General features: G+C 48.5%; 1 protein-coding gene across 2 annotated transcripts in view; it reads right to left on the minus strand.

Annotated features, from left to right (window-relative positions):
* IRF2 (interferon regulatory factor 2) overlaps positions 1-12,165 on the minus strand; it is an 84,282-nt gene that overhangs the window by 6,465 nt on the left and 65,652 nt on the right. For both annotated transcript variants that reach the window (XM_029934396.1, XM_029934403.1), the window contains exon 7: positions 2,106-2,270. In XM_029934396.1, coding sequence (XP_029790256.1) covers positions 2,106-2,270 — 165 coding nt within the window. The remainder of the gene's footprint in view (positions 1-2,105; positions 2,271-12,165) is intronic.

Genomic DNA, 12,165 nt, shown 5'->3' on the forward strand with positions numbered 1-12,165 from the left:
ATTGACGAAGATTTCTTTCCCTCCATCCTTGGCTCAACTCACTGGAAAGCTCAATCAAAAGATTCAAATCAGAGTATTCTTAATTTCAGAGCACTTTTACCTTTGCCCCAGCCAACCAGCTGCAAGCCTACTATGCTTTCCGAAAGCACCTGCCATCTTTGCTGTCAGCTGCTGGTCAGCAGGCAATCTCCACTCCCTTGGTTATAATCGACTGATCCTTTGTATTAGACTCTCTGCCCCAACTCTTCTCCATCCTCTCGTCCAGCCCTCCACAAAATATTGCCATGGCTTTCTTTTTACCTAGTAAGATCCTGGTGCCAGCCATACATCATGCAAGAGGCCACTTTACAGCAAACCTTTAAACATAAAATGACCGTCCTCCAGAGTTTCCCAAGGTTGGACTTTGGGATTATCTCTCCCCAGGGTGAGAGTTTTAAGAATCCAGGGAGAATTTTATATTGTCTTCAAACTTCCAACACAAGTACTTCCACTCAGAGAAATCAACTCTTTTCTTGCTCACCACAAAAGTCAGACCGACTTGCAAAACCGACTGTGGTTCTGTGAGACTGCTGGATGAGATTCCAATGATCAGTGAGGGTGAAAAGTAACAAACAGCCTCCGAATACCAGCTTCCAAAACAAGTGAATGAAAATGGCCGGAGAAGTTGAAATTCAGTTGAATTTCAGTCCAAACAAAGGAATCTTATCACCAAAAACCAAACAGCCTATCCTTTCAGGGAACATAAAGTAAGAAGGGTGAGTTATAACCCAAAAAGCTGCCTTTTTTAGCAGAAAGCTGTAAAACTCCTGTCAAAAAGACTTAAAGCAGCCACCGTCTGTAACAGGTACGTTTCATGTCTGTAAGCTCTGGAAAGGCAGTCGTGATGAAACATTTTGGCTCCAGCCAATGAGCCTCACTCCAAAAGGTTCTGGAGAATTCAGACAATGAAAACAACAGAAAGAACCAAAGGCCAGACAGAAAAGCCAGGCTCTGACAATACCCCCCAGCTGCCCACCAGTCTGGCTCTGGAAGCTTTCTTTTCAAATCTATGCAAATGTCCTGAAAAGGGTAATGAAATTTTCATTTCTCTCTGTACGGATCAGCTGTCCTTGGGATTCTGCTAAGGCCAAATGCCACTGAGGGCAGAAGTGCAAGACGATGTCTTCCCAGAATCCTCAAGAAGCCTTCGGAAAGTCTTCAACGGATAAACAGAAACATTTATTCTAAAACTACAACCCTTAAAAAAAAAAGACTCACAAGGGGTGGAATGATGCCTGTAGCTACATGAGGTAGAAGAAAGTCACACGTTCTCAGCCAAAGCTATGTAAATATAAGCAAAGTAACCTAGTGTTATCTCAACTGCAAAATTAAGGCATAAACATGCTGTGCTGTGTTTTCGGTGGGTCCTTGAGATCAGGGCCGTGGACGCACACCGAACGGGATGGGGCCGTGGGCGCAGGCGCATACTGAACGGGGTCGGGGCTGTGGACTCACACAAACGGAAGGGCCCCGTGCACCTGTCCAGGGCAGCATCACGGTAGGGAGCGGGGGGTTAAGAACAGGCGTTTGGCGCCAGTCACATGAAGGTGGATTCTATCTGTGGAAACAAGTAAACCTGCTGGGATGGGATGAAGGTCCAGGTCTCAAGGCTGAGTTCAAGTCCTGACCCAGAACCTCACTGGCCATGTGACCTAGAACAAGTACCTTCACTTCTAAAAACGCCGGAGCTAGAAGACATGGTCCCCACGGTTCTATCCAGCTCTTGGTCAAACTCAGATTCCACTGAAAACATCCTTCCAGATTTCTGATAATTTATGCAAATAAAATAAACTTAGATGAACTACTTTCCCAAAGAAATATTATTTGATGGTCATGCACGAAGATGGGATGGGCGATCAAGTATAGAAATGCTGTGGCCACGTCTTACGGAACCAATGTACCCAAGGAGAAGTTCACCGAGATAATAAAGCCAGAGTCATTCCCAGGACGGAGGAGAGGTTCTGCGGTTCTGCGCTGCGTGGAGAAGCGGGCGGTCCCACCCTGAAGGGCTGCCCCCCCCTGATCTTTGCCCAGCTCCAGGGCCCCCCCCCCCCCCGCCCGCTTACCTGCATAGGAAGACACGGGGGAAATCTGCAGAGGGTAGAGTTCGCTCATGCTGACCGGCTGTTCGTCACTCTCGGTGGTCACCTCTACAACTTGGCAAATGTCCGGAGGATTAGTGACAATCTCTTGATCCTCGATGTTGCTGTCCAGATGCGACTGTCCTACAACTTCAAAGAAAAGACAGCCATCACGCACTGATGCCGGACTCACGATTCTAACATGTGCTCTCAAGAAAGAAAACCTTCCCCTAAAGAGCTGAATAGTCAGGAGTCAATTCTCAGTCCCCACATGTCATTGCCCATGAAACTGAAGAACAGCTTTAGCTTTGGGTCAGTGTCTCCAGACAGGCAGCCGGCCAGTAACCCGGCTCCCCAGGGCTATTTCCAGCACCCTGGCCAATGGTGCTCACTTGGGGTGAGGTCCCAAACTCAATCCAGTCACAGGCAGGCCTGCAGGACCAGAGGCTGCATCCAGACCTAGCCCCTGGGCCAGAAAGACAGCGCTTTGAACTTGACCCATTTCTTCCCTCTGTTCTTCCTCTGAAGGAAGCTGTTGTGCCATTTTCCAGGTCCTGGGTCCAGAGAGACATTATCAATTAAGGAGAAAGGACCACCCAAATCCGCTCCGTTGTGTCATGTCCAGCTGCGGGTGCTCTGTTCACATCCCAGTCCCTTCCTGCCCTGCAGGCAACATGACACGGATGAAATATCGGAACAATGGATCACAATGGTTTCCCAAGCCCAGCACAGATCAGCAGCACCAGCTCCCCGGCACACTGACAAGATGAATTCTGACCTCCCTGGTTCCGGATCCTGCCTCAACTTCTTTTTAATAAAATCTTTTAGTTTAGTTTAGATTCACTTATAGATGGAAGATATAATAGATCCTATATCCAGTTTTCTCCAATGCAAGCATCTTGCAAGACTATAGTGCAATACCTGGGGTGCCTGGGCAGCTCACTCAGTTAAGCAGCTGACTCTTGGTTTTGGCTCAGGTCATGATCTCACTGTTCGTGAGTTCGAGCCCCACATTGGGCTCTGCACTGATAGAGCTTGGGATTCTCTCTCGCCCCTCCCTTTCTGCTCCTACCCCACTTGTCCGCGCTTGCTCACTTGCTCTCTCTCTCAAAATAAATAAACTTCAAAAAATTAAAATTTAAGGCTATTGGTACAATACCAGGATACTGACCTTGGTAACATTCTACATATCTTGTTCAGATCTCCTCAGTTTTCCTGTGTGTGTGTGTGTGTGTGTGTGTGTGTGTGTACGCACGCACACGCATGTAGTGTGCAATTAGCTTTATGCAACTTCATCACATATGGAGTTTCATGTTTGCCAGCACAGCCAAAATATAAAACAGGCCCATCATCACAAGCATCTCCTATGTTACTCTTTTATAGCTGTATCTACCTGCCTTCAGCCTCTCTTTTCCCCAACGGATCTAACCCCTGACATCCACTAACCTGTGCCCCATTTCCATAATTTTTGTCATTTCAAGGATGTTTCATAAATGACTCACACAGTAACCTTTTATAGTGGCTTTTGTCACTCAGCCTAATTCCCTAGACTATATGCACCTAACTTGCTGTGTCTACCAATAGTTGGTTCCTTTCGCTGCCGAGTAACATTCCACCATCTGGTCACCTCTTCATCCAGGAAGGAGGAGAGGAAAGGCCCCCAAGAGGCTGGGGAAGGAAGCTGTCTCCAGGCTTTGGCTGTTACAAATAAGGCTGCTAGAACATGTGCATTTAGGGTTTGCATGAACCCAAGTTTCCATTTCTCTGGGACAAAGGCCCAAGGGGGCAACTGCTGGATCACACAGTAACTTCACGTTTCCGTTTACGGGGAACTGCCACACTGTGGCTTGGCGTGGCTGTCCTGTGTCATGTTCCCGCCAGCAAAGTACGGATGACCTCATTCATGCACGTTCTCGACGGCTTCCGGTGTTGCCACGATTCTTCGGCGTCAGCCACTCTGATAGCTGTTGAGTGGCTTCTCACTGTGGCTTTAACTTGATGGTCCCTAACGCCCTCCCCTACTTTTAAACAGAGCGGACCTTATAGCTCTGTTGGCAACTGACTGGATGAAACATCCCTGAAAACTGGCACTAATAACCACATGGAAGTAACAAAGGAATAACGATGTTTTCCCAAGGGCCTCAAAATCCTTCGCCATCGCAGTCCATGTTTTATGCATGTAAGGTATTTTAACGTTTCCACCCGTGGCCATGACAGGCAAACCATCATAATCCTATGATCCATTAAGAAATTCAGGCACAGAGAGGTAAACTGACCTCTCCAAAGTCACACAGTGTGTGGATTATGTACAGTCTCCAGGTCCCTCACATTTTCTCGGCCATCAGGGTAGGCAAGAAGGCCACCATATTCCAATCATCTTGAGAAGTCTGCCATCATGGACAAATTCTTGTTTTAATTGCCCAAAGTATTTTCATTGCTCCAGTGTTTATTTATAAATGAGTTCCTGTGTTAATTGCTTTTTTGGAGAGAGATGAAATGACCAGCACGAGGTAGGGAGAACATGACCTGATTCTACTCGGAGGAGGCTTGAGAGGGGAGTGAGAATTCTCAGGTTCCGGAAGGCATGGAGGAAAGGCATGCAGGAGGTTGGAGAAGGAGATCTGGGGATGGATAACCGTCCACAAATCCACAGCACTCAGAAGGGAAGGGAAATGGAGTGTTGTTTAAATTCTCCTGGAGGGGAAAAATTAAAGAGGAAAGCAGGCTCTATACGGTAGGCAGGCTCCCCAATTCTTAGTTTATCCTCTGCACTAGCCTATTTGAGCAGGAGAGCATCAATTATGCAGTTCACCAGACACAGACCGAGTGCCGACGCCGACAGCTCTCAAGTTTCTTCTGCCTCTTGTCGCACGGGAGACAAAATGGCAGGAAAACCAGATTTCCCAAGTCCTAAGAGCAGTTGGCAGATAGAAACCAAATGGGGCGTGTGTGTGTGCACACGTGCGTGTGTAGGAGGAGGGGCTGGCTACAAATGACACCCTGCACACTAAGGCAGTTAGGGTCTTCTATAAACTCAATTTCAGTCAAAGCTACGTGAACTTCCAATACTCCAGAACTGAATTCTCTTTTGCACGGTGGTCGAAAACAGCAGCAAGCGAGCCGGGAGGGTATGCAGGGGCAGCACATCAAACGTCCTCCTCTCCACCAGCCCCGTCTCTCTGACCCGGAACTCGCGCGCTCGCTGCCCTTCCCCTGGATGCCCGACTCGGTCATTCGACATGCAGAAGGTTTACTGAGCACTTACTTCGTAGGAGGACTTGTCATGTAGGAGGGAGGGCGGGGCATGACCGAGCCATCAAGGACCTGCTTAGTGGGCACTCTGGTAGGGCTTCGAGAACGCTCGAGAAGTGAAGTTTAGGACAGTTTTGAAGAGAAAAAGCAGGGAAGAGGGTGCAGGAGAGGCCACATGAAAAGAGTCGAGACAAGAGAGGACTTCCTCGCAGTTGGAAGAACCGAAGGCTTCAATTAGCAGGCACACGGGTTGGAAGGGGAGGGTGAGGAACAGGCAGCGTTCGGAATGCCCCTGTCTTTCTGGAGCCTCCTTCTGACCATCCAGAACTGTCTGACCCGCTCTTCCAGAGCACCTTTCACTCACGGTCCCCACCGATCGGCCAACACGAACAACGTGACCCGACCTGGTGACTTTCTTGACTTTCTGCCTCCAAGTTAATTCTCTATGTCTCCCTTTAACTTTTTATTTGGATGCATCATCTCCCCACCAAACTGTGGCTCCTGACAGAGCCGAGAACTGGGATTAGAACTTGTGTGTCAAGTCATAGCCCAGGCTCATGGTGGATGCCTGAGAACAGCTAGCGAATTTCTGCTAAACAAAGAGACCAATGAACATGGCAAGGGTCACCGACTGGAGGCAGGGACCCGGAGGAGATCATGACCACTTGCGAATGCCAGATGTGACAATGAATGTGTCCTAGCAAATGTCAGGACTCCTAGCAGAGGACCTAGATGAACTGATGAAGATCGAGAGGTCTGTAGTTGCCAGAATCAGGGGGTACGGGTGGGAATGCTTAGGGGTGATAAAACGTCCTGGGTCTTAAACATAGTGGTGGTTGCACTGCTGAGTGCACTGGCCAAAATTCATACAATTGCATGCCAAGAAGGGGGTGATTTTACATGATTTCACTTAATATCTGAACATCACTGAGGGCCCCACCCATAAGGTTCCAGCCCAAGAGAGCAAGAGGGAAATCTCAACATCCGAGATGCTCTTTGAATGTGCTTTAGGAACAACCCCCAATCAACTGACCCATCTCCGTGTCTGCGTCTCTCTCTCATGAGTTCCCTAAACCACTAGCCTTTGCCCCCAAGTGAAAACACAGACAGTAACACTGACTCCTGACACTGGAAAAGACAGGCAAATAGCAAACTGTTAGCAATCCCCAATGAAGTCAGAAGTGGCACCCTGCTAGGCGCCTGAGTATCCTCACAGATAAACAACAGTGACACAGCCAAATGCTTCCCAAGCATTCATCTTTGTCTTTCCCGCTCACCCCCTACCTCCCACCTAGAAGGCTCCACAACCCCACCAGGAAGTCACAATTACTATCCCTGTTCTTGACAGGAGGAAAAGGCATCATGAAGTGTTAAATATTAATTCGAGGTCAGACAGCCGGTAAGTGGCAAAACCAGGAATCCGATTCCACTTTCCTTGACCCCAAGGCTCAACTCAAGTACTCCACAATGCCATCTCCCATTGGTCTCTCCAATGGTCTCTCCAACCTAGAGAGCTCATGAAGTTCTGACCGGGCTCCTCGTGGCTTTCTAAGCCCACCTGAGGATAAAAATGTCCACATCTCACCTTACTGAGACTCTGGGCTCATAATCAGTAGTGAAATTGCTTTTCAACAGCTCTGTACTGGGTGCCAAGGAAACTCTCCAATGGTTAGAGGGGCTTGACATCCCACTAAGCTTCTCCAGCCCATCAGGAAAAGAGCCTCCCCCCACCCCCCCACAGGAATTTAATTTTATCTGGACCGAGTTGCCTAGAATTAGAACAATATTATTCATGGCTCGTTACTGATGAACCAGTTTGGTTCCTTAAAAGGTCATCGCAACTTTATTAACAAGTGTTGACTTAGCAGAGGGCTCTCCCTGAGGACGCCGTGGCCCCCATGCCTCACAGAAAGCTCTTAATAGCATAGACCATTAGAAATGAAAATAAGGGCCTCTGACGGCAGGAAGGCTTGGTCCTACCACTTCATAAATAAAGAAAGCTGAAACCCAGAGAAACCAGACAAATAACTGCCAAGGTCACCCAGGTAGCTGCAGGGTCAAGGATAAGGCTAATTAGGGGGTGGAGGCACCTGGGTGGCCCCGTCTGTCAAGCATCAGACTCCCCGCTGACAGCATGGAGCGGATCTGGGATTCTCTCTCTCTCTCTGCTCCTCCCTTGCTCGCGCTGTCTCTGTCTCCCTCAAAATAAGTAAATAAAACGTTAAAGCTTATCAGAGGGCACAGAAAATCAGGCCCTCGGCATGGTATATTATGGAGGGAAATTTCTTCTTGATCCTGTCTGAAAGTCTGAGAAGTGAAACGGTTAATACTAGCTCTGAGGATGAGGCACAGATTGGAGGCTTTCTTACTCAGATCTTACTAAATCATAATATTATTTTGCTACCTTCTAACTACGCAGTGACTCTTCCAGTAGGCTCGTTTTGTGCTCCCAACAACCCCGTGAGGTGGGTGGGTTCAGTGTTACTATTTCCACTTTACATATGAGGACACGGGGTCCAAAGAGGTTAGGGAGTTTGTCCAAGGTCATGTGGTAAATATAAAAAAATAAAAACTGCAGAAGTAGGTCTAGAACCTACGTCTTTTAACTTCTAATCTGGGGTGTGTGTGTGTGTGTGTGTGTGTGTGTGCGTGTGCGTGTTGACAAAATGCAGGCGTGACTTGAGATAGACGTACAAGAGCAATGGTGGGAAAGACAGTCACTAGGGGGTTAACGATTTCAGAGGTTGGAGCTCTGCCCTCACACAGGCCAGACAGCCGCCCGGCAGCCTGGACGCACCTGACAGGCTGACGTAGGTCAGGGCCCAGCAAGCGTGTGATTGGCCGGGCAGCACACCTCTTCACTCCCACGAGAACGCGGCACCGCACACTCCCATAAAGGGGAGCAAATAACCCATCCCAGTAAAATCTCAGTACAATCAATCATCACATCATCAATACATCACAGGGGCCAACAGACTGGGAGCAGCACTGTGGGTGAGACACGCAGGGGTAGCAGCTGCTGCACGTCCATGTTTCTGTGCCGCAATGTCAGAGCCCACAGCCCACCTCGCTTTCGTGCTGGACAGGTGCGTGCAAGTCAAAACATGCTGAATAGCTCAAGTTCAGAACCAAATGTGTGGGGCACCCGGGTGGCTCAGTCTGTTAAGCCTCTGACTTCGGCTCAGATCATGATCTCAGTGTGTGAGTTCGAGCCCCACGTCCGACTCTGCGGACAGACAGCTCAGAGCCTGGAGCCTGCTTCCAGATTCTGGGTCTCCCTCTCTCTCTGCTCCTCCCCCGCTTGTGCTCTGTCCTTTCTATTTCTCAAAAATAAACATTTTTAAAAAGCAAATCTAAAAAGGGTGGGCAAGGACCAGGTCACCAGGACTCTGGGAACACGAGAGACTCTGGTCTTCACCTTGGGGACAATGATGACACGGTGACACTGGCATTTATTTTTTCTTAAATCGTTCTATGTGGAGAATGAATGGGGTGGGGGCTGAATGGAAACGGAGCCTGACGACAGCAAAGGTGACCAGGAGGAGTATCAGAAACAGAGAGCAGGGGCCGATCTGAGAAACAGGAAGGAAGAGAGGAGGAGCTGAGGGTTAATTGTAAATGAGGAGCGAGGGGGCGGGAGAGGGGAGGGCGAGAAATATTTGGCTTCATAAAAGGACGGCAGGTTTCTCCGGCATTAAAAACTTCTTCCGGTTGAAAAGACACAGCTCACACTACTGCCAGGGCTCTGCACGCGCACGGCGATGGACAGCGTCCATGTGGTCCCACCTCTGCGACCAGGCTTCCCCAGGTGGGGTCCACGGGAGAAAAACAAGGGGCACCTGGGCTCTGGGTCCAGGTTCACATCTCACGCGGAGTTTCCTACTGCTCTGCGTTTTCTGGGAGTGCTAACAGAACCGGATGCCTTGTCTCCTGAGGGGAGAACAGCTCAGCGCCCCCCACACCCAGGGAAAGGCAGAAGGCAACAGTGCCCCCCCCCAGGAGGATGGGAGACCTTCAACCCCTCCCCGTTAGCAGGGGGTGCCTTCCATCTAAAGATCCACCTCAAGGGGCACCTGAGTGGCTCAATTGCTTAAATGTCCAATTTTTGATCTCAGCTCAGCTCAGGATCTCCTGGTTCGTGAGTTCAAGCCCCATGTCAGCACAGAGCCTGCTTAAGATTCTGTCTCTCCCTCTCTCTGCTCCTTCTACTCTTATACTCTCCCAATCTAAATGAATAAACTTTTTTAAAAATACGAAAAAAATAAAGATCCACCTCAAGCTATCACTTATCTTGTAGATGAAGTTTTTTACATCTTCATTAAGCACCAGGAAAAACAGCAAAAAGAAAAGTGACCAAAGGGGCTGGGAAAAGATGAAGACCTAGCTCTACGTTCTAGTATCACCTCTGGCCAACCTCAAAGCATTATGAATTCTGGCGCCAGTGGCTGCCAACCTTGACTCATAACCATGAGGTCCTCGTGAGGACCCCCAGGTGGTCTCTACGCCGTGAATCCATTCTCTTGCAACTGCTGGTTCATCCTGGTGACACTTGAGTTTCTGAGCTTGTCCAAGAGAGCTACCAAGCCTTACTTTAAAAAAATAATTTTAAATGATTTTTGAGAGAGAGAAAGACAGAGCGTGAGCAGCAGAGAGAGAGAGAGAGACACAGAATCCAAAGACAGACTCCAGGCTCTGAGCGGTCAGCACAGAGCCCGACGCGGGGCTTGAACCCACGAACCGTGAGGTCATGACCTGAGCTGAAGTCAGATGCTTAACTGACTGAGCCACCCAGGCGCTCCCACCAAGCTTTACTTTTAAATAAAGTTAGTCAAATTTGGAAGCAATTACCAAAAAAAAAAAATATACACACCCCATAAGGTGCATTTGGCAGACAAAATCTAGACAAAATCCAAATTACGTTGTTTCCTAATTGTTATTTGTGACTAAGGATTGCCTGACTTACTCTGGAGTAATGAATAGCCTCCTCGGTTTCACGGGAATCTTTGCTTTATTGAAGGGTGGGGTTACCTTTTATCAAGAAACACAATGGGGTTGTAAAGCCCTGCCCAGGCAAGTCGGACAGAATGTCCGCACCTGCAGGCTTTCTACGCTGGCCCGGAGATGATTTCAATACGGCTCAGCAAAAGCACTGCTAACCTGGGCAAGATGCCAGCGGGTATTGTCAGGACAATCCAGCATGTTGCTGGCGTCTTCCGCTTCCTAAAAACAGAAGTCCCCCCTCCTCCACAAAACAGAACTCAATGCTAAAGAAGAGTAAAAATAAAAATAAAGGAGTTTTCTTTTCTCCCACTCCTTACACGGAAAGCAGGGATAGGTCGCTGGGCATGCTAACTTGCGCGTTTAACCCGACAGGAGAGACGGGCCATTAAGAGACAAAGCCCGGGGTGCCTGGGTGGCTCAGTCGGTTGAGCTTGAGCGTCTGACTTCAGCTCGACTCATGGTCTCACGGTTTGTGAGCTCGAGCCCCGCATCGGGCTCTCTGCTGTCGGCATGTTGGCATAGAGCCTGCTTCGGATTCTGTGTCTGTCTCTCTCTCTGCACCCCCCTCCGCACTTGCTCTTTGTCTCTCTCAAAAAATAAATAAGTAAAAGACACATCTCAAGTTTTGAGAGACCGTGCTTCTTTTTGGTGTGCACCCCTAGGTAAATCTGAAAGTGCATTCGGCACCGGCTAGAAGGCAAGACCTGGGCCCAGCCGCCGACGGCCACAAGTGTGCGTGCGCCTGCAAGCCTGTGAGGGACTTGCCAGGTCATTGGTGGCAAGAATAAAAGTCAAACAGAACAGCAAACAAGCAAGAGTCCCTGTGTCCGGGCCATGGTCCGTCCCCGTTTCTCTACACAGAACTGGATTCACGTGCAGTAACCTCCGCCCGGTCTGGAGTAAAAATGTCCCGGGGGCTGGCCTCCGCTCGACTTGGCGTCATGATTTGCAATCTGTTCCCCTACCTACGAGCCTACAGATGACGTAAAAAGTTGCTCTCATACCAAGTCCTCATTTCGGTTCCCAATTTTAACCTTATCAACATAATGCTTATAAAAGTAGAATGAAAACATCTGGAAGCTTTCCTCTTGGGGTCTAAATACAACACTGGAATCAACTCCAGGTTTAGAAACAAATGAACTGAGGACGAGATAATGGTGTCATTTTCCAAGAAAGCATTTTTAAAAGGCTAAGAGGACAGAATCTCTCAAATTCCGCGGCGGCCTTGGAATCAGAATCCCTGCTTCTCACCTCCGTCCACAAATCACACACGCTGGGAACGACTAATTAATGGTGTCGTGGGAGCGGAGACAAAAATCTGTGAAGGGTTTAAAACTGGAGCTAGCGCTACTGTTAACAAGAATCACCAATTACCATCTCTTTAAAATACTTGTATGGATACTTCGTATATTATTAGATACCTTTGTGAGGGCCACCAACTAATTAGAGATATTCAAACTCCTTTTACTGCCACCCATTATTATTTTATTATTAGTCCAAGGAAGAGACTCCTGTAATCAAGCAGATGATTTTCAAAACCAAACTCGGCATCCAGTCTTTGCCCTGGAAGTAAGGAAGTAATGACTCATTAAATGAGCACCAGCCCCTGAAGCACCAATCCTACCAAAAGGCCAAAGAACAATCAACCGGACAGAGAATTTACATGCCAAAGACTCGACCAAATGTTTAAGGGGTTGGGGGGGAAGCAAAGAAAACGCTGATACCATTTGGCTTTTGTTTGCCCTTTTATCTGAGGCTGAATTCACCTCCGAAACGAAGGGAGCTCAAAACC

The sequence above is a fragment of the Suricata suricatta genome, chromosome 1 (assembly GCF_006229205.1).
Source record: "Suricata suricatta isolate VVHF042 chromosome 1, meerkat_22Aug2017_6uvM2_HiC, whole genome shotgun sequence".
NCBI lineage: Eukaryota > Metazoa > Chordata > Mammalia > Carnivora > Herpestidae > Suricata > Suricata suricatta.